The 22,596-nt window shown below is 49.2% G+C and overlaps 1 protein-coding gene across 7 annotated transcripts in view; it reads left to right on the top strand.

Annotated features, from left to right (window-relative positions):
- Nucleotides 1–6,447: 6,447 nt before the first annotated feature.
- MACROH2A1 (macroH2A.1 histone) overlaps nucleotides 6,448–22,596 on the top strand; it is an 81,902-nt gene continuing 65,753 nt past the window's right edge. For 4 of the 7 annotated variants that reach the window (XM_005209379.3, XM_005209378.3, XM_005209376.3 and 1 more), the window contains exons 1-2: nucleotides 6,820–7,005; nucleotides 17,138–17,342. In XM_005209379.3, the coding sequence (XP_005209436.1) occupies nucleotides 17,171–17,342 (172 nt within the window). In that variant the 5' untranslated portion in view covers nucleotides 6,820–7,005; nucleotides 17,138–17,170. 7 annotated transcript variants of the gene reach the window in all.

Raw genomic sequence — 22,596 nt, 5'->3', positions numbered from 1 at the left:
GGTGGCTCAGATGGTAAAGTGGCTGCCTACAATGCGGGAGACCTGGGTTCAATCCCCGGGTTGGGAAGATCTCCTGGCGAAGGAAATGGCAACCCACTCCAGTATTCTTGCCTGGAAAATCCCATGAATGGAGGAGCCTGTTAGGCTACAGTCCATGGGGTTGCAAAGAATAGGACACGACTGAGCGACTTCACTTAAAGTGATGGTACAACCCAGGATGTTTGGAATAGTGGTTCCCAAAATGGGGTCTGCTGATCGCTGAAGGTCACTGTGACCCTTTGCAGGGGTTCACAAAATTCAAACTTTTTGTGATAATGTTAAGACAATATTTAGCTTTTTCATTGTCTTGATCTTTGCACTAGTGGTGCAGAAACAATTGTGGGTAAAACTGCTGATGACTTAGCACATATCAGCAATGACACCAAACTGTACTAATAATCATTTTATCCTTTATTGCCAAGCACTGCCAGAAAAAAAAAAAAAAAATCCCAGTAGTTCATTTAAGAAAGTCCTTGATAAAGCAATTGTTGTTGTTTAGTCACTCAGTCATGTCTGACTCTTTGAGACCCCATGGACTGCAGCCCTTCAGACTCCTCTGTCCATGGGGATTCTCCAGGCAAGAATACTGGAGTGGGTTGCCGTTTCCTTCTCCACAATAAAGCAGTAAAAATTACTAATTTTATTGATCTCAACCCTTCAGAACATACTTTACATTTTAAAATGTTCTCTGTGACCACGTGAGAAGTATATGTGAATTACTTCCTGGGTCAGGAAGATCTGCTGGAAAAGGGATAGGCTACCCACTCCAGTATTCTTGGGCTTCCCTTGTGGCTTAGCTGGTAAAGAATCCACCTGCAATGCGGGAGACCTGGGGTTCGATCCCTGGGTTGGGGAGATCCCCTGGAGAAGGGAAAGGCTACCCACTACAATATTCTGGCCTAGAGAATTCCATGGACTGTATAGTCCGTGGGGTCGCAAAGAGTAGGACACAACTGAACCACTTTCACTTTTCATGTTCAGCTATTTAACACACTAGGATGGTTGCCTTAAGGAAAAGCATTTGTGTGATTGAATTGTGGGCTAAACTAGCTGCTTTTTTCACGAAACACCATTTTACTTGAAACGACAATAGACAGCAGGGCTATGTTAATATTTTCATCAGCTCCAGGCACTTTTGTCTTTGTGGGCCCTTTCCTTTATAAAAAGATATAAAGATTATATTTTACAACTGTGTTGGCATAGGGACAAATGTATGAATGTTATATATTAAAATATTTGATCTAAAAGAAGTGAATTTCATTTTCTTCTTCTGATTTTAAAGAAATGGGAACACTTTCATGGTCCATAAAGTCATGTGGGCCTTGGCTCTATTCCTTATGGCGAAGGTGAGCCTGCCTGACAGATGAACTGTGATTGAACTGTTCAGACTCTGGTGTGTACCAGGCTGAAATCCCCACTAGGCATAGTTGTATATTTCATGCTAATATACTTGTCTTTACACCAGTGCTGGAGGATTTTTGTTTTTAAATGAGCCCAAGAAGGTAAGAATGCCTGAGGCCCAGGAAAGTCACAATGCAGCCCTGAGAATATGGTGGACGTTTTCTTGAAAAGAAATGAAATGAACTTGTCACTTCAAGAAAAGTAACTGTGATGTTATGTTGCCAATGATAAATTTGAACTTTCAACCAAAAATTACAGTATTGGGAAATTTGTATCTGCCACCATGAGCTTGGAAACTTCTCAGTACTTAAAAACCTCTGCTGATATCAAGGATATCAGAAATGTGATTTCCTCATTATACCATGAAAGGAGTTCACATTTGGAAGATTAGGAGATCTGTATAATTCAGTGAACCACTATTTTCCAAACAACCAATGAGTGATTATATCAAATCATGCATTGCTAAATGGTCCATCAAAATAATGGATAAAAATTAAGATAGATTAATAAATCCATTAAAAATAATAAAAATGTAGATTAATGGATGTTACCAAATCAGTTGGTCTCAGATTCTATATTGTTATTAACCTTTAAGAAACTACTACTTTTGGGGTTTTGGAGTAGTATCAAAGAAAAATATCCAAAATTATCTGAAAAGGTTATTAAAATCCTCTATTTTTCCGAAATACATATCTGTATTTTTTATATAGACTGTATTTTTTCATATGCTTAGAACAATAGATAGCAATGACTGAATACAGAAGACATGAGAATCTAGCTATCTTCTGCTAAAACAGACATTAAAGAAATGTGCAAAGTTGGAAGACAGTAATACTCTTCTCACTAAAATTTGGTTGTTTGGAAAATATAGTTTTTTTCATACAAATACATTGTTTTAGCATGAAACTTGTTTACAGATTAACATTTAAAAAATGAATAAGTTAATATTTAAGATTTTTGTTTTAATTTCTAATAGAGCAAATATTGACAGATACAACCCATGTAAAACAACAGCTCTTTGCAGTTCTCAATAATTTAAGAGAGTAAAGGTGTTTTCAATTCAAATAGTTTGAGAACTGCTATTGTAGAATACCTACAACAGGTTAAATGTTTATAAAGGGCAATTAAGTTTAAAAAGCAGGTGACGAGTCCTAAATGCAATAGAAACACAAATACATTTAATATTAAGTAGATATGGATACAAAGACTGAAAAGGAAGCAGTGGTTTTCTCCTAGGTATACTTAGGGTGATTTTTATGCTTTTGTGCACTTTTATTTTCCAAGTTTTACATACTGAGCATGCATTTATTTTGCAATTGTAAAGAAAAAAATCTGATGGAACACTCTGAGCCTGACTGGGGGAGAGGGCATGCCCCCAACATGGAAGAACAGGATAGACAAATTAGAGGGAAGAGAAAGGGGGTGTGGAGCCTTTGGGAGAGAGGAAGAGAGAGGGAATCTTGAACTTCTCCCAGGGACAAAATTCCCAGTGATTCTGTGAATGGCACACTGTGGAGGGATGAGGGGCACGAGGACAGCACCGAGGTCAGCTCTGGAGGGGTGAGGACTCTAACCCAAGGACAGTGCTGCATGACTTTGGGGACAAGAAGACCCACTCTGAACTGGGGGGGGTGGCAGCATGGGGAGGATGGATACTGGGTGTGGAGGAAGGGCATGCCTAGAAGGGCTTTATTCAGGACTGAGTCATGAAAACTCAGGTCCTGGATGAACCTGGATTTGAACCCCAGTGCCAGCCTACCCTGGAGAAGGCAATGGGACCCCACTCCAGTACTCTTGCCTGGAAAATCCCATGAACGGAGGAGCCTGGTAGGCTGCAGTCCATGGGGTCGCTAAGAGTCAGACACGACTGAGCGACTTCACTTTCACTTTTCACTTTCATGCATTGGAGAAGGAAATGGCAACCCACTCCAGTGTTCTTGCCTGGAGAATCCCAGAGACAGAGGAGCCTAGTGGGCTGCCATCTATGGGGTTGCACAGAGTCGGACATGACTGAAGTGACTTAGCAGCAGCAGCAGCAGCAGCAGCAGCAGCCAGCCTACCCACTGTCTTAACCCCAGGATTTTTCTTAGCTCTCGGAATCTATAGTGCCTTCATCTGTAAAATGGGGGTAGAAATGTCCCCGAAATAGTGTGCCTGCTGGGGGCTGTTGTGAAACAGAAATGATGGGATATATCTGATTTGACACATGGTGAATGTGCAATAGGATGGAAGAAAAACCAGTCTTGTAGGCTTGACCCACTTCCAGGTCACCAGGGAAACCAACTTAGAGACCAAAGCTGGGGTCGAGGTGAGCGAATTACTTCTTGGTCCGCTAGGGTTGCAGATCTCTAAGACAATCTTGCCCTGTGTTTGGCCTTCAACATCACTTACGGACCTGGGGAGGAGGAAGCCTCAGGTCTGTAACGACTAGGGCAGCAGCAGGCTGTAGGTGTCTCCCCGTCTCCGCACACGCCTGGGCTTTCCTCCAGCCCGGTTGGTCTCTCCGGTTAAGGTTTCCAGGGGGTACTGTACTGCTTACATTTCAGACCAGAACCTAGGCAAAGTGGCAGTGCACCTAGAGGGTTTTTCTCCTGGAAGGAGACTGGTCCACAGCAGGCATTCAGCAAGTGTTTGCTGAATGACTTACTGAGTCTGGCATCCTCCTGACTCGCTGTGGCCTACATAAGCCTCACCTGGTAGCTGGCCCCTGCAGAACTGAGGGACGTCCCCAAGGAGAAGGGAAGCACAGAGCAAAGGTGGGTGGTGGTGGTCTCTGTCCCTCTTCTGAGACCTCTCTGCAGCTTCCGTGGGGGAATCCTCACACAGCCTTAATGCTTTGTTTTTAGACCCGAAGAATCATCATTTCTGCAGTTTCATCTTCTGTAATTCTCCTTTCACTCATTCCACAACAGCCTCACACTTTAAAAGTTGAGATATTATTGACATTATAACTCACATTATGTGTGAGTTTAAGGTGTACAACCTGTTGATTTGTTACACTTATATACTGCCATATGATTACATAGTTAACACCTCTAACATGTTACACATTATCTTTTCTTGTGAACACACTCACTGTACTTTGATTTCAGAGATGCTTCTGTCTGCCTCATTTGCTGTTCCTGTGCTTAGAATACCTCCCCCGCCCAATCCCCCAGATATCCACTTGGCTTGCTCCCTCAATTCCTTGGGCTTCCTTCATAGCTCAGTTGATAAAGAATCCACTTGCAATGCAGGAGACCCCAGTTTGATTCCTGGGTTGGGAAGATACCCTGGAGAAGGGATAGGCTACCCACTCCAGTATTCTCGGGCTTCTCTTGTGGCTCAGCTGATAAAAGAATCTGCCTTCAATGCAGGAGACTTGGATTCTATCCCTGGGTTGGGAAGATCCCCTGAAGGGAAAGGCTACCCGCTCCCTTCTTCCAGCCTGGAGAATTCCATGGACTGTATAGTCTATGGGGTCGCAAAGAGTCAGACACGACTGAGCGAATTTCACTTTCACTCAGTTCCTTAAATGTCTCCTTCTCAATGAGGCCTTTTCTAAAATTTGAAGCCCCATCCCAACTTATACCCCTATCCCTCTTCCTTGCTTTGTCATCGAGCCCAAGCTCATATTGCTTGCTACATGACAGGCCAGTAAATCGAGAGATGAGTTGTTGGGAGAAGGAATGGCGACTTATTTGGAAAGCCAGAAAACCAAGAAGATGGGGGACTCTTGCCTCCAAAGAACCATCTTACCTGAGTTAGAATTCAGGCTTCTTTTATACTAAAAGGGGAGGGAGTAAAGTCAAACATTTCCTGGTTCTGGTCAGCCTGGAAAGGGGATGTGTTAATTTCTTCTTCCAAGAAGCCATTCACAGGTGGGCCTGGTCAGGATATTTCCCTTGAGTTAAATCTTAAGACAGAGTTACCAGAAATGGGCCATTTTGTATAATTTAAGCTTATAGACAACACTCCTTTAGTGATTAACTTGTAATAGAACACAAAAGTTATTTCCCAGTTACAGCTTTATTTTTCTGTATTGCATTTACACCATCTGATACATCATCTCTTTTGCCTATAATCTTTCTTTCCCAGCTAGACTGCAAACATCTGGAGTTCAGGGATTTTTGCCTGTTCTATTCACTGCTTCATCTTCATCACCCAAATTGATGCATGGCACGAAGTATGACCACAGTAGTTAAATGAATTAATGAATGTATGAGTGGCATGTATTGGACACTGCTTTGCAGACTTTTGCAGTACAGTGTAAAGCATCGTGGTGAAGGGAGGTTACCAGCGTTGCTACAGGGGCAACCTGAGGGAAGGGAGTGGTCATTAATGACTCATAATCTTCCACCACCAACTCAGCAGCCTCAGAACAACTCTGCAGGGTCTGTATTATTATCTAAATTTGGTTCAACTGGGTGCTAATGCCTCCCCCCTCCCCCTCCGCCTTTGGTGGATGGAGGGGAGAGGAGGAGGAGCCGGAGGGCTCTTGGGATGGGTCACTAAGGTCTTAAGGCCAAAAACCAATTTAGAAATACAAGTTGGGTTTTGCAGCGGCCCCCTCTTGTTGTTTGTCTCAATCAAAACTAAATTAATTTTTAAAATACAGGGAAAGGGAAAATAATTAAAAAGCAAACAAACAAAAATGTGTGTGATGATAGAGAATCACTGTTTAGTAAATCTCAACTTGGGTCCAAGAGCGAACATTTGCTGAATCTAAGTAAAAGGCTTCCATGCAACAAAGCAAATCCAGAGTTCTAGGGGTCACTGCGAAGAACTCCAGGGGAGCCAGATGCACTACAGTTGGTCGTGGGGAAGACCAGGTTTGATAAAGGCTTGGGTCCAAAGACAGCGGGAGGTTCTGAGGTGCGAGGGAGGTTTGCATTGGTTGGGGAGGGGAAAATGCTTGCTGATAACAGCAGTTTTGCCTCCCGCCCTGCGTCAATGAGAAGGCTTCTAGAGATCGGCAGGGAAAGCCGCCCTCCCCCACCGCCCTCCCCACCCCACCCCACCCACTCCCAGTAGGCGCTCAGTAAGCGTTCCTCTAGACGCACAGGCTGGGACGCACGCTGGAGAAGTGCCTCTGCCCAGGGTCCCGACCCTTTCCCAGGACTTAGCCCAGGGCGAGTCCCCGGCTCGGGCGGGACCCTGCGTGCGGCGTCCAGGCCAGGTGACAGAGGACCAGAGCTGGGGCCGCCGTGCGGCCGGGGAACTAACCCACCGACGTCCAGGAGGTACAGCACGGAGGGCCCCCGCGCGCGCGGCTGCGGGCTTGGGGTCAAGGCTGGGGCGCCCAGGTGGCGCGGGAGGGGTGGCCGGACGCGCGGGGACGGGATGGGATGTGACGAGCGGCGCGCTGTGCATTGTGGGAATCCCGGGGCCGCGGCGACTGGTTCCAGTTCACTCGGCAGCGGAGCCGGGCGGAGGGGGCGAGCGCGGGGCGCGCGGGCGGGAAGCGAGGAGGTGGGCGGGCGGGCCAGCGAGGAGCGCGGAGAGAAAAGGCGCGAGCGGCCGAGAGGGCACAGGCCGGACACCTTGCTGCAGCTGCCGCTGCCGCCGCCGCCGCCGAGCCGCCCCGTAAGTGCCCCCCGGCCCTCTCGCCGCGCCGCGTCCCCGCAGCCCGGGTCCGGCTGCCCCGCTCTTCCTGCCGAGAGTGCATGGGAGCGGCCGGGCCTGGCGGGCACCTGGCGGCGCACTGCCGACTCGGGCTGCTGGGTTCAACGCGGCCCACGCCGGGGCCTCGCGCGCGCACGGGGCCCTCCCAGGCCCTGCCCGGGCCGCGCGGGATCCTCTGGTTTTGTTCAAAAAGCAAACCCGGAAGCCAGCTTGTCTTAGAACCGCGTCCTCCTGCCCGCGCCTGGGCGCTTTTATGGGCAGGAGACAGCCCCGGCTCGTGCCCCGGCGACCCTTCCTACAGCGGGCGGGCTGGACCCGAGGCCGGGGGAGGCGTCGCGGCGGGAGCCGGTCGGCCTGGGCCTGGGCGCCCGGGAGCTGTTGTGCGCGGAGTTGTACTTGGTGAGGCGCCCGCCCGCTCGCGAGTTGCCTGCCCGGGGCACAATAAGTGGGGCTCGAGCCCCAGGTGGCGGTGGTGTAGGCGTCTGGGTGGTGTGCTGGGAGAGTGGGATGGGGGTTTGGGGGATAGTTGCAAGAGTGGAACCAAGGCGGGGCGGGGAGGGATTTGTCCAGGGACTGGCTGGAGAGGGGCCACAGGAACCCCCGCTGCCCTCTCGTTTTGTGATCAGCCTTTTGTTTGCTTTGTGGTTGGGAGGTGTTGTTTGTTTTTGTTTTTTTCCCAAGGTAACTCCAGAAGGCTGTAGACTCTTCGAGTGGAGAAGGCCAGGAGGGAAGTCTCTCGCTGGGGGGTGGGGTGGAAAGAGGAGGTGAGTGCGCAGGGTGCTGCTGGTCAAGTCACCTGACAACAGGTGTGCGGGACGGCGCGTGCCACCTGCACTAGTGCCGGGACCACAGATCACTCACGAAGAATCTTGTCAGCAGATTGCTTGAAACGTACTTTCCCGAGTGTGGAAATAAGAGACACATAGCTGAGACAAGCCTTAAATTCAACAATTACAGTTACCACGAAGTCCTTGTAAGACTTTAATGATCCAATAAACAGCGTATAAGAATAGACAATTAAGAGGGGCGCTCCTGCTAGCTTCTCTCTCTCTTCTACCTATGTGGTTTGAGGTTTCATCATTAAAGAGGGGGAAAAGCGCTTTGTTCCAAGATTTCCTGCTCCAAGGACTCAGGAAATTTTGAAGTTTTAAATTTCAATGAGTGGGAGACTCTATTTGTGAATTAGATGGAATCCACCTACTCCAGGCCACCTTTAGATTACTGGTCTGCTTTCAGAGGCGTTATTAGCTCTGAAATGGACACTTCTTTGCTGCACCTGGAATTAATACCCATGTACACTACTAACCAAAGCTGGGCAGCAGCATCTCAGTCTTGCACAAGAGGCTCCCCAGTGAGGAGAGATGTATTTTTCAACCTATTTTTCTTTCTTCCTCTTCCTAAATCCTCAAGACTTTAAAATCTTATTTACTCTATTTTTAGGAGGAGAGTAGGAAATCTCTCCACTTTGTTACTGTTTTGATCTCTTACCATTGTTAATACTGATCCTTCGATAAAGGTATTTAGGAGGAGGGAGGGGGTTAAATAAGTGAAAATTGTTTGAGGCAGGGCCTTTAGAATGAGGATGGGATGGCTTACGTTTTACTAAACTTTGAGTTGTCTAGCCCATCACACACGACATTCTGTACTTCATGCAACAATAAGTCACTGGCTTGGTCTATACCCAGTGGGCCAGGGTCAGAGAATGGTACCTCTCAGGCTGCCGTTTTTTTCTGGTCCTCCAGATAGCAGATCTCTGGAAGACCCTTTCATCTCTTATTTCCAAGAGAGGCTTGGACTATATACATGAATTTTGGGACCTACCTCTAATATCTTCAAAGTTAATGCTACCCCAAGCCATTCAAAGGAGGTTTACTTAAATAAAAGCCCAAACTCACAAAAGCCCAACTTGACAAAACCCAACAAGAATCTATATGTGGTATTCATCAGAATGGCAGCAGCTTCTAGTTCTCTTTGGATTGTGCCCTTGGGTTTGTGTCAGCTTTTTCAGATCCCTGTTCTTGGGCTGGGAAAGGGCAGAGGTCAGTGGGGCCCACGTCTGTCTTATGGGTCCTTCCCGAGTTCTGTAGGTTTAGAAATACATTGGGCCCTACCTCAGCTCTTATGAGTGAGCCCAAGTGGTTAATTCTTCATTCCAGAGAATTGTATAGCTTGTTAGCTTGGATCAAGCCTTCTAGATCAGTGCCTTGCAGTCTTCAGGGAATATTTCTTGGGAATCAGGTTTCTTGGGGGTCAAGCACTAGGGACAGAACTGGATCAAGAAAGTGTCCAGTTTTGCCATGTCCCCCTGCCTCCTAGGAGGGGAGGGGGCTGGAGCTTGAATCAATCACCAGTGGCCAGTAATTTGGTGAGTCATGTCTCCTATGTAATGGAATTTCTGTAAAACCCCCAAAGGACAAAGTGCAGAGAGCATCCAGGTTGATGGACAAGTGGAGATTTAGAGAGAATGGCACACTTGGAGAGGGCGTGGAAGCTCCATGCATGCCCTTGCCTGCACCACCCTATGTATGTATCTCTTCCATCTGACTATTCCCAAGTTATATCCTTTTGTTAATAAACTGGTATGTAGTTGAAAAGAAAAGAAGAAATGTCGAGTTCTTACCCTTGGGAAGCTGACATGAGGAGCAGAAGGCAGGCAAGTGTCCATTGCAAGGTCAGTGCAGGAAGCCACAGTAGCTCTCATAGCAGCTCCCAGGACAGTAACCTAGCCAGGAGCAAGCCCTTACTAGGCACGGAAAGACCAAGAAAGAGTTGACTGGGCAAAGGAGGGCAGGTAGGGACAAGTGTTTGAGACCTGGCCCACTTGTGCGAAGTCTGAGAACAATGAGAGTAGAGATCACATGGCGGAACTGCCAGAGGCTCAGGAAGTCGTGGTTCTAGAGGGAAACTAGTGAAGCCAGAGGGCCAAACAGACCAAATCACAGAGGGGGAACCTGATCAGAAACACACTGAGGGATTTAAACTTCTTCCCAAGAGCAATAATAAGCCTGCAAAGGCTCTGGATAGGAGGAAGATGTCTTTTCTTGGGGATGCTTCATCTGTTCAACAAACATTGAATAGCTTCTAGATGCTAAGCCTGACCAGGGTCTTGCCCTACTGAAGCTCACATGTTCCTCTGATGGCCTTCCACTGGGGTGACTGTCTCCTAGTTGGCACGTCCTTTAACAGGGAGAGGAGGTTTGAAGGAAAATTTCCTTGCGAAGGAGGCAGGCAGTGCCATACCAACTATTGGAATGTAGTGCTGGTTCCTTTAGTGTCGCTCAGGATGCATACCACAGAGTGGATTTGCAGAGGTGAACGTTTTAATCCCAGACTGCCTTCCTGCTAACTGTTCCTGCTTGTAGTAAATAACACTCTTCATTTTGGCTTTTGTTTTTTCCCACCACTAAAATCCTGACACATGAGAAGAGTAAAATCTGCTGGAACAAAGTGTTCAGTTTAAGGTTTATTTATTAGCTCAATTTGTCCTTTTCTTCTTGTTTGCAATCCCTTGGTTCACTGAGGATGGACCGTAAGTTCTTTAGTAATCCCTTTCATTTTGTGGTATAGTGTTTTATGAATGGAGAGAGATGTTTTTCGTGATTGGCCAAAGTACCAGAACAAGTCTCTGTTCTGAGCCAATCAGAGTGCATCTTGTGAACCCCAGCTCTGCAAGTGATAGTTGTGTAGTATATCCACATGCCTCTGGGGACATGACAGCAGTGTCACTGTTAATCATTTGGTATGATGGGAGTAAATGGAAGAGAATGCTGTAAACAGGATTAGTGTCCTGCACGTCAGAATTGAGTGTCTCAGGTCTGCCTTGGTGATTCGAGTTGATGGGAAGGTGACAGATGCATGTGGACATGCGGGCACTTATCCACTGGCAGGGAATGGATGGGGCAGTCCTCACTCTGTAACAGTGACCTGAGCGCTGATAGCTCAGATTCTTTCATCTTTGGGGGCCAGAGATAGGGCTGTCTGACCAGCAGCCCCCCAGCAGTTCTAATCAATATTTTGCTCAAGATCAATATGCACACATTCATTGCTTAGATATAAAAGACTTTACCATTGACCATTCCAATGGTTTCGTGAGTGCCCTGATTTTTTGAGAGTTTTCTAGGCGGCAGCTTTAACAGAGGTCAGCATCTTACAGATATGAGGAAGGTAAGTCTTTTCCACTGGTCTGTGTTACTGTGCCTGTCTTAACGGCAAAAAGGGAGATTGCTGGAGTCATAGGATGGTCACCGAAGGCCTCTGCATGCCTCAGCCATCAGGGAAATGGTGGTGGTCCCTTCTTGGGAATCCCCAGGGTAGCCCCACAAGCTTCCTGAATTTTGTGGGTCTGGTCTCCCACATGAATGGTCCCAGAGAAGCTCCCGGATTGGTGTCTCACTTGTCACATTTGAGTCCTGTGATCCTTGCAAATGCAGCCCTCATTTTTGTCAAGAGAGCCCCCAGCCACTGTAACTTATCATTTACCACCCAGCTAGCACTTGAGGGCCTCTCAGGAACCAGACTGGAGAAGGCAATGGCACCCCACTCCAGTACTCTTGCCTGGCAAATCCCATGGATGGAGGAGCCTGGTAGGCTGCAGTCCATGGGGTTGCTAGGAGTCGGACTCGACTAAGCAGCTTTACTTTCACTTTTCATGCATTGGAGAAGGAAATGGCAACCCACTCCAGTGTTCTTGCCTGGAGAACCCCAGGGATGGGGGAGCCTGGTGGGCTGCCGTCTATGGGGTCGCACAGAGTCGGACACAACTGAGGCGACTTAGCAGCAGCAGCAGCAGGAACCAGACAGGGTGGTAGGTTCTAAGAGATACAGTCAGTGAGCAGAGTGGCCTGGTCCATCCCATCAAGACAGGCAAGAACAGAGGCAGTGGTGATACAGTGTAACAAGTGTTAGGAGTGGGGTGGGTGGCTTTAGAATATTTGTATAAGTTGGATCCAGCGTGACAGTCAGGAAAGGGCTGGAAACTGCTTATAGAGAGCCGTTTATGTAAGACTGAGAAAAACAATTGTGCATATTTCAATGGTGGCTGAGGTTCATTAAAAGGGATTTCTCACTGGACTCAGGGGCCACTGCAGGAATGTCTACTGAGTAAATAGAGTGATTCAGCCTGGTGGAGCCCTCATGGCTGGTAATAGGAAAGATGGGCCAGAGTTGGTTGGGTCTTGTACAAAGCCAGAGTCTGGGCATGGGACTGCTGCACACTAGACTAGAACTGGGGGCCACCTGGCTCAGCCACTGCAGGGAGGCAGAGGAGGGAGCTCCTTGATCAATCTCCATCATCAGAGAAATGTTGGATCCACTAGGCAGAATCGCCCCTGCCTGAGGGCAGGAGAGAGAGTTCCACACCGAGTGAGCGGCATGTCCCAAAGGGTGGAAGTGGGGATGAAGGTGGTTTGCGGCACACGGAGGAGCCAGTTGTGGTGCCCTGTTGGCGAGGAGAACAACAGTGTAGTAGGGTGACCCTTTGCCCTCCTTGCCTCTGTTCCCCTTCCCTTTGTTTTCTTGTCTGTCTTATTCACGGGATCCTCACAGCCAGGCATCTCATTTGTCCTGTGCTTTGAGGACAGATCACGATGTCACAGTCACATCTTGATCATTGAGGGGCTTGTTGTCAAAGACCTGCTTCTCACTGAGCCTGGCTCTTCTCTGTAGAGCCCCCTCCGCCTCTGTGTCTGGTGAACTTTGGGTTTCTGCAAACAAGGTTCATGTCTATTGTGATTGATTTATAGCTGGAGGAGTTGCTGAGATAAAGACCACAGAGATCCCTTCAGGATCAACCACAAAATCTTCATTTCCTGATCTGATAACAGTCAAGCTAGTGTTCAGTAATGAACAGATGCCAGGGTTGCCTGAAGACCTATCACTGTCTTCAAAGCATGTGGAACCCTCTGCAGGGCTGAGGGCTTCTGGTTTGCTGAATGGCTTGCCCTCCTGGCTGATGAATCCAGGAAGGAAGGACACAGTTTTGTCAGTTTGGCAGGGTACTGTTGCTGTTTCTCCTGTGAACAAGGTCAGTGCCCCAATGAGAAGCTGAATGCATGGGAAGCCACTTTCTGCATGACAAAGGACTGTCCACCTCTCAGAAAAGGCTTGACACAGGACATGGTTCAAAGTAGGCTTTGACTGGTCACTCAGACCCTGGCTTCAGGGTCAGCTCTCAAGTTGGTTTGTCAGGTTACAGAGACTGGCTGTTTCCTCTTTTCTCTGTAGGAAATAGCTGGAGGACATTTTCCAACCTCTCTTGCAGTAGGTGTGGCCAGGTGACCATGTTGTACTTGGTAGGTCATGATCAGGAGTGGTGTGCTCCACTTCCAGACCTGCCTCTGAAAGCCGCCGGGTATTTTCCTCCATGGCCCTTTACCTCCAGTGGTAACCCCAAATTGTGCATTGAAGGGTGGGAGGAGTCTGGACCCATAAATCATCCTGCAGAGAAACACCAGTCATGGACTTTCCCCAGGTAAGAAATAAGAAGTAGGGGCTTATTTGTTACAGCAGCTGGCCTAGGATATATAGGCTCTCAGTGGTGGATCTGTGACTTGAATTGGGTTAGTCTGACTTTGGAACTCAAGTTATTAATCGCAGTGCTCAGCAGCCACTTATGTTACAGTTACTCTTCCCACCCTGCCTCCCCATGCTGGTGCTTGGCCGTAACCGACCTTGTCTCCTAGACTTCTGAAGAGCAGGATGGACCTGCCACACTTGTGGATTTATCTCGAGTTTGCACTGCTACAAGGCGATTTTCCAAAGGATGTTTTTAAAATCACCACACATTATTGGATATCATGAAGCTGCGTGGCTCAGTTAGAATTCTTTCATAGCTGTGGCTACAGTTTAGGGATCTACTGCTAGAAGTGCAGCAAGAACATGAGGAGGGGCAAGGAACAGAACTTCCTCAGGGCAGTCTTGGGGAGGGAATGAAGACTCAGGGCTGTTTTATCAGAGGAGTCTGGTTCCAAATGAGACCTGAAGATGGCTCTGACGTTTAAGCACTGATGTATAAGGTCTTTCTTGGAACCTGGGGATCTGCACATGACTGCAGCACCTGGCATGGAGTAGGTCCTAGTTGAGTCGAGCTAGGGAGGCAGGCACACGTCGAGGTGCCAGGGTATGTACTGTGGGAATACGGAGCAGTGAACAATCCAGTCCATGGTCGGGACCAAGAGGAGAGGTTGTGTGAGCATCAATTCAGGTTTGGCAAGAGGACGAAGGGTGTTTCAGGCAGGAGAAGCAGCATGTGTAAAAACATTCTGGACGTGGCTTCACAGGTCAAGAAGTCAAGGGCAACCTGGGCATCTAAGCCCAGGCAGGGGTGATGGGAAGCAGTGCTGAAGAAGTAAAGGATGCTGTTTGTGGCTGGCTTGGGAGCTGGAGAGCCAGCAAAGTGGCAGAGATCCTCTGGCATCCATGGAGAGAGACTAGTGCTGTGGAGAACAGGCGAGGAGCAGGAGCTGAACCAAGGCAGGGAGGACAAAGAGACGGGAAGAGGCTTGTGAAGTTATGAAAGTGGATTCAACGGAGCCTGGCTAATGATTGGGAGCTGTGGAGGTGGGCAGAGAAGTAGGGACAGACTGGCCCCTGATTGGTAGCTTGATGCATGATGTTGCCACCGCTGGGGCTGAGAAACCCACAGGAATTCACATGGGATTTAAAAGCAGGCCCTGCTGGGGCAATCAGAACAGAGCCCTGGGGCTCGGCAGCCAGGTGTACGCTGGGATAGGGACTCGGGAGTCACCAGCTTGTTGACTAAAGACTCTTGGCTCGAATCAGAGGGGATCCCCAGGAATGTTACTTTTGAAGAATAGGCTTGTCATGTCCCTGGGTACTAGTGGCTCCTGTCTGGGACAGGACATTGTCCGATTCCCACAAAGTCAGCCCCAAACATACCCAGGCAGGTCCACCCAGAGACAGAGCTGGAGTCTGTGCACCAGGAAGAACAGGGCTGAGCTGCATAAACCATCCCTGGTCACTGGCCTCTCCTGCTGGAAGAGGGGAACCATTAAAACTCGCAGTCTAAAGGTCTGGGGTTAATCTGTGCAACATATTTGTATTAAAGCCAAAGACTGCTGGGAGCCCAGATCCAACTTTTCCCTACAAACACATGCACACACAAGTACAAATACCATTTCCTGCTCAGAGTGAGCGTGGGCACCTGTTTGCCAGGAATGTTTTAAAACAGAGCTCATTACAGAAGAAGTGGAGCCAACTATTTGTTTCAGAAAAACCAGACCCTTCTGGGACTCTCTTTAGCAATCAATGATCAATTAAGACTAGGTATCTCCCTTGACAGGGTGAAATACAGGGTTCTCATCACACAGGCCTTGAGCCCCCTTAATTCTGATGAGCCTGTCAGAGTACCCAGAAATTCTGCCTTCTCCTGTTTTGGCCATCTCTGTCAGGCCGACCATCCAAGATGGTCTTGAGGGTCATACTGATGTTAGATGTGGACCATGTATATCTTGAATGTAGGGTCAGGTGTCAGGAACAAGGACTCCTAACGTTGTGACTTCCACGGTCACAGAGATAGGGACTGTTAGAGCCGGAGGAGCCCACACTGGAGCTTGACCTCAGTTTACCAGTAAATGGGAGACCTGACTGTTTGGTTCAGTGGTCTGAGCATCTGTGTCTTCCAGGGAAGTCTTGTCTGGTGCCCTGGAACAGGCTAGGGCCTCTCACAGCCCCTTCCGCAGTGCCCTGCACTGGTTTTTCACAGTTCCCATTTGAGTGACTGAGGGTTATGTAGTATTTCTTGTGCCCACCAGCTCTGGGAGAACAAGGCCCCAACTGCCTTGTGCATTGTCGTCTCCGTCCCAAGCGTGATTCCTTAAGTGCATACGTGAATGACTCGATGCTCCTAGTAAACGTCTGCGACCTTGCTGTGTGGTACTGCGCCAGGAATACAGTCAGGGGCAGCCTTTTGAGACCTCGTGGTGTGATGAGGGAGAGAGGGCGGGGGAGTGTGTATGTGCGCACGTCAGTGCCGTGGTGTGAAGCACATGGGAACCCAGAGGACGGAGCACGCGGGAGGGTGGGCAGAAGGCAGAAAAGCGTGAAGGATAGAGGAGGTCCTGGCTAAAGGGCACGACTACTGTGGAGGAGGACATTTGGGGGTACTCCCTGTGTTTGCGTTTAGACCTCAGGAAGCACAGGTGAAGCTCAATGGGTGTGGCAGGCCTAGATTTCTAGGGCATTGCATGACAGGCCAAAGGTTCTGATTGCGTCTTGGGAATTGTGGCAGCAGGGAAAACTTAAGAACAGTACCACAGCATACTCAGATTTGTGTGCATGGAGACAGCTCAGCCAGTGGAGAGCAGGTGGATTAGAGTGTGGCCTGTGGTGGGAAGACCTTTTCAGGACCAAATGTGTGATCATTTGGTTAAAATAGTGGTGACCTGGGTCCAGTTACAGTCGGGGTGGAGAAGAGAGGACCCTACAAGAGGTATGGGGCATTTTGGATGGTGAGTGGGTCGGAGAAGAAAGGAAGGACTCTCTTCTCTGAGGACAGGCCTGACTAGCAGTCAGGAAGTGCTCAGAGGGCCTCATATTCCAACCTGGCTGCCCGATTAACTCCTGTGGGCAATTCTTGCCTCTCACAGATAAAGGACTGCAAGGGAAAGAGGCTGCTCTCATCAAAGAACCTAAGTGTCTGACTTAACGTCTTCATTGTAGAGGCAGGTGACATAGTTTTCTTTTATCAAGTGTTCAGCAAATATATCAGCCCTGGTCTCCAGTGTATGAAAATACAATTATTAAACAAGCATATAGATCTCAGCCAAGAAACCCCATTTTCTTTTACATCATGTGGCATAAAGGCGAGGCACTTAAGAGCAGTCGTTGTCAGAGTAACGTTTAAATGGAAGTGGCTGATAAAATTGATGTCATGGTATAAAATGTGAAAAGCCAAGCCATTCTTTTTTCCAGGGCTGAAGCACATGGGTGGAATGCAGAAACTGGGCTCGCAGGGCTCCGCGACTGTAGGCGGTGGCATCTGCCAGCACAGCCCGTTTCTTCCAGGGCCAGAGGGTGTGGGGAGAGGGGAGATGTCCCCAGTAATCCTGACCCGAGAATTCGCTTGCCTCCACAGTGTACTTGCTGATCCATCTCCAGGGCCACCGCCATGTCCAGCCGGGGCGGGAAGAAGAAGTCCACCAAAACCTCCCGGTCCGCCAAGGCGGGAGTCATCTTCCCCGTGGGCCGGATGCTGCGGTACATCAAGAAAGGCCACCCCAAGTACAGGATCGGGGTGGGGGCGCCCGTGTACATGGCCGCAGTCCTGGAGTACCTGACAGGTGAGTGTGCCTGAGTCACTGTGGACACACAGCTTCCAAGGATTGGGAGGACCTTGTTCATTTATTTTGAAAATGTTCAAACCTACGGAAAAGTTACAAGAACAGTGAGTGCACATTTTTACCTAGATGCACCGTCTGTTAACATGTTGCCCCACTTGCTTTATCTCTCTCCACTGTGTGTGTGTGAGTGAGTGTGTGTGTGTGTGTGTGTGCATGTGCATGCACACGTATACATTTATTTTTGGCTGTTACCTGTTTGGTTGTTACCTATTATAATAATGTCTGTTTTGAAATTTCCTCAATTGTCCCAATAATGTGCTTTATGATTTTGTTCTATTTTCTTTCCTGATCCAGGATCCATTTTAGGATCATACATTGCATTTGTCTGTCAGGTTTCTTTAGGTTCATTTTAAAAAATTCCCTAGCTTTTCAAAAAATCTCTGATGACATGGATGTTTTTGGAGGGCACAGGCTAGATATTTTGCAGAATGCCCTTTAATCTGTGTGGGCCTCAGGCTTGGATTCAGGTTAAATGTTTTGGCAGGAGAATTCCGTAAGCGATGTTGAATCCTTCTCTGGCATCGTGTCAGGAGCCCCTGCTGTGGGTTTGTCCTGTCACTGGTGATCTTCACTTTGGTCATTGGATTAAGGTGGTGTCTGTGCATTTTTTCACATCCTGGATCTCAGCCTTTCACCCATGGCGTTAGCATTCCTTGATGATCTTATTACCAGGATCTGTTATCACTAGGGTGGTTATAAAATAGTGGTTTTTCTATTTCTGTCCTTTCTCCTACATTTATTAGTTGGCATTCTTCTGCTAAGAAGAGCTTTCTTTCTGCCCTTCCCTTCTTTTTTTTTTCTATCAATGCTGGTTCGTGGATTTTTAGAATTTAACATGTTATGTACTGCCATGTCTTTACTCAGTATTTTGGTCACATTCTCAAATTTGACCTTCAGGCTGGATTTTATGCCCTTCTTCCCCCTCTCCATCACTCTGTACATTTCTTTTCTTTCCAACAAAATGAGATATTCTCATCTCCTCCTGACCTTCCCCTGTCCCAGTCTAGTAATCAGCCATCCCTCTGGGGTGAGGTGGCGGGGGGTGGGGGGTCCTTGGTCCTTTTCCCAGATAAAATGTTGTTGGTCTTATTGGTGACTCCATAGCAACTGTGGGAGGTCAGCTGGGCAGGATTCACGCCCACCCCCCTGCAACCCCAGCCGCCATTTTTAGTATTGAGGAAACCAACCTCAGGGCATAAAAAGATTTGCCACGTATAACCAGGAAGTACTTGCAAAGGGGCACATCCTGCTGTCCCTTTGTAATGCTTTTACCAGTTTTTTCTCCATACATCATCAGGGCAAGTGGCAGGTGGGGACAGCTATCTCTCTAGAGAGAAAGGAGAGACTGACTCAGCAAGACAAGGCTGGGTTGCTCCCTGCTCTCCCAGCCTTCTCGTTAAGACAAGACCCAAGGCTTCCCCTCACAACCATGAGGGTTCTAGAGTTTTTGTGTTCTGTTAAAAGTGTCTAGGCATAAAAAGTATTTGGGGTTCTAGTTGTGAGGCCCTTGCACGTATTTGGAACTTGGACCCTGTGCTTGTCAGAGACTCATAGGTGGCATGCCTGGTAGCATGACATAGGCATGGTTCTTCTCACTATGCAGATGAGGAAACAGAAGCCCAGAACATAGGTGTCACACCCAGGAAAACCACATGTAATGCTGGCAGTTGGCCAGGGAGACCAGGGGAGAAGCCACTGGGTGGGACCCAGAGGAGACTTTTAAGGTCTGGCTCAGCAGTTTACTGCTCTGTGACCCAGAGAGAGTCCTTTAACCTCTCCGGATCCCAATTTCCTTTCAACTCATTTGGGGACAACAGTCCCTGCTTTACCAACTCCAGGCTGCTGTGAGATCCAAAGGGACTTTGAGCACAGTGGGGAAAGTTGACATGATGTGTAAATCCTGCCAACCTGTGTTTCCTGGCTCCCGAATCCTATGATGCCCCTGGCACAGGCATGACACTGGGATGTTCACAGACGCATTCATTAGGTCAAGTACCACAGCAGTTTCATTTCTTCCATCAAGCTCCCTCTTGTTAGTTAGCAGGGCATTGGCGGGGGCATACTGCTGCTCCATCACGTTTGAGGCAACAGCTGTCTGTGCCGCACAGAAAATCCGTATGTTTTCCTTGTCTGTGTCTGCTTGGCTCTGAAACTGAGCTCAGCGCACGTGAGGGCCAGGTCAGCAGGTTTGTTCTCATGGGGGCCGGGCACCTTGACCCTGAACCCCCGCAACTGTGTCCATCTCTGACTGTCCTGGGTTCAGTAGTGGTCCCAAAGTGGGGTGGGAATGATCAGGGCAGTCCAGTGCTGGAGCTGGCCAAGTCACTGAAGGCAAATCCTTACTCTGGCATTAGCCATGTTAACCCCTGTGTATTAAAAAGTAATACATATTTTGAAATTTTACCAAGTCCTTCCAGAAGAGCTATAGTTAGGTGAATCTGAGCCGTCTTCTCTGCCTACACACAGTGTTGAGTCATTGGAGTGACCACTGCCCGGGGCCCTGACTTGTCATCTGGTCTGTGGGATGGGGCCTTGGGAGATGTCCTGGGCCCTCAGCGCTATACTTGATCACTGCTAGCCACTTGTGTCCGGTTGTCTGATTGGCAGGAGCTGAGTTTCAGGAGCGTTGCTGCACTCCACCCGCCCTGCCCCGCCATGACTGCTCTCAGGAGGTGATCCGTCCTGAGCCCCTCGGGCTGGGCTGTGGGAGCCCATCTGCCTGCTCAGAACTTGGGCTTTGGTCCCTGAGAGAGAAGCAGAGGTGGCCCAGCTCTCTTTCTGCTCTGCTGTCTGCTCCTGTTTCACAGAAGACCCTTTCCAGTCATTTCACATGCTTACTGAGTACCTGCTCTGTTCCCGGCCCTGTGCTAGCTCCAGAGCACAGGAGTAGCTGGAGCAGAAATAGTCTCTGCTCCATGGAGCTCATGCTCTAGTCTGGAAGGAAGAACCAGCCAACCCAGATGGTTCCTGACTGTGCCAAGGGCTGTGGAGGCTGTAAACAGGCCAAGGAGCCCCAGTGCCTGGGGGCCTGGAGGTGAACTGACCCAGGAGGGTTTTATTTGAGGAGGAGACATAATCAGCTGAGACCTGGAAAGTGAGGTGGTGCCAACCAGCCCTGTGAGGGATAGGAAAGAGCTCTGCCACCTTCACAATGCACCTACTGGGTGCCAGCCTCTTCCCAGAGCTGGGAAACGCTAATGTAGCTTCGGGCTCAGACACTGTGCTCCAATACATGGCATCTAAGCAAAGTGCCACCCATTCCACAGGTCCTCAGGAGAGCTGCATTGTGTCCAGTGCTGAGAGTCAAGCCAGAGCAAGACCTCCCCCGACCCCCAGAAGCTTTGTCCAGAGGCAGGCACAAACCAGGAAAAGGCGGTGATGATGCAGGAACACACGTGCTGAGATCAGGCTTCAGAAAAACTTTTCCTGGAGGATGTGTGTTAACCTGCTGACCAGAGCTGCCCTGCTGGTCTAGTTGTCACCTGAAAGGTCCCCTGGAGGATTTGTCTCCTTCTCTGACAGGTGGCACACAGTTGCAGGCACGGTGATGGGGTGCCACCCAGTGCTCTTCTGACATGGCTTGACCTGGCCTCCTGTGAGAACACTCTGGTGGAGAGTTGAGGAGGGGTCTGGATGCTCGGGTGCCTGAGCTGCAGGGCCCACCTAGGGCCAGGTAGCTCTGGAGCAGGGAGCTGACATCTCTGGCCAGCCTGCGGCACCACTTGGGGTGCCATGCTGTCCAGTAGAATCTGGTAGGGGCAGCAGAACCAGGTGGTTAAGACTAGGGACCCTGGTGTCAGAGCTGCCATTTCCTCATTATGGCCTGGGCAGCTCACTCACATCCCCAAGCTGTAGTTCTGTTATCTGTGAAATGGGGGTTACAGTGAGTGCCATGGACTTACTGTGAGGTGGGAATGAGAGGGTGCGTGCGAAGTGCTTTGTTGTGTCTGCACAGTGTAAGTGCCCAGCTGTTAACCTGGTGACGTTAGGGTGACGGCAGAGAGGGAGTAGTCCTGCTCTGGCTGCTGAGGTGACCGAGGGCGCCCGCTTGCCTTGGGGATGCTGGTGGGGCTGTCCCTGCCCACTCGGCTGTGGGGTCCTTTGACCAGGCACCTGCAGAACGCCCTGGCTGTTACAGGCCTACTCCCTCTGGTTTATTTCAAGCTGCCATCTGACTCCACTTCCTCAAGCTGGCTTAGACAGTAAACGATCTGCCTGCCAATACAGGAGACTCAAGTTCAATCCCTGGGTCAGGAAGATCCCCCAGAGAAGGGAATGGCAACCTACTCCAGTATTCTTTCCTGGAGAATCCCATGGACAGAGGGGTCTGGTGGGCTACGGTCTATGGGGTGGCAAAGAGTTGGACATGACTGAGCAGCTAACACACACACACCCCTAAAGCCAGACTCACCCTCAACACCAAGGTGCCCTATTACCAAACTCTTATTCTGTCTGGTGTTGAAAGCTACTTCTGTCTTGAGCTCTTGGCATGCTCATGAAAACCTTGAGGGGTTTTCTAGATAACTGGGAGCTGAGCATGCCCAGCCCTAGGCCTGGGTTAGGCCAGAGCTGAGGCCAGACCAGCATAAGAGCATCAGGACAGACAGCAGCCCTGCAGACCAGGGGCCATCAGAGTCCAGATAGACGATCCCCTGTGAAGAGCATGTCTTCAGGGGTGAGGGACCACGGAGTACTCCTCCTTATGGTCTGCTCCAGGCTGGGGTGCTTGTGGGAGGAGGATGGGGCCTGCGTCTTCTCTGAAACTTGAAGCTGGCATCTGTTTCTCCTCTTGGGTGCAGAGCCCAATCATCTGCCAAACTTAAAAGGAAGAGGCAACATCTGGAACAGGCTTGAGTCTGGCGACCAGACAGCTCCTTCCCCAGCTCTCTGTGTGCCTGGCTCTGCAGCCCTGCTGACTCTTCCCAGAGCGCCTCCCGAGGAATGTTATGCTGTCTGCTGGGCTTCCCGGTGCCCCAGCACAGTCCATTCTCCACCCCAGGGCCCTTGACCTTCCAGCCAAGTGGTGATAGTAGCCCCAGCTCTCAGGTTGCTGTGAAGATTGGTATTGCATCTTATGAATTTCGCCAGCATTCTTAGTAAACACTGAATAAATTATAGATAAAAAGAAGTATTATCATGGGGAAACTGAGGTAGTTTCTTTGAGGCATTGTCTTTGCTCTGGTATTACTGTGGT

This window comes from Bos taurus, chromosome 7, assembly GCF_002263795.3.
Source record: "Bos taurus isolate L1 Dominette 01449 registration number 42190680 breed Hereford chromosome 7, ARS-UCD2.0, whole genome shotgun sequence".
NCBI classification, from domain to species: Eukaryota; Metazoa; Chordata; class Mammalia; order Artiodactyla; family Bovidae; genus Bos; species Bos taurus.
This window is presented reverse-complemented; position numbering and strand designations above follow the sequence as displayed.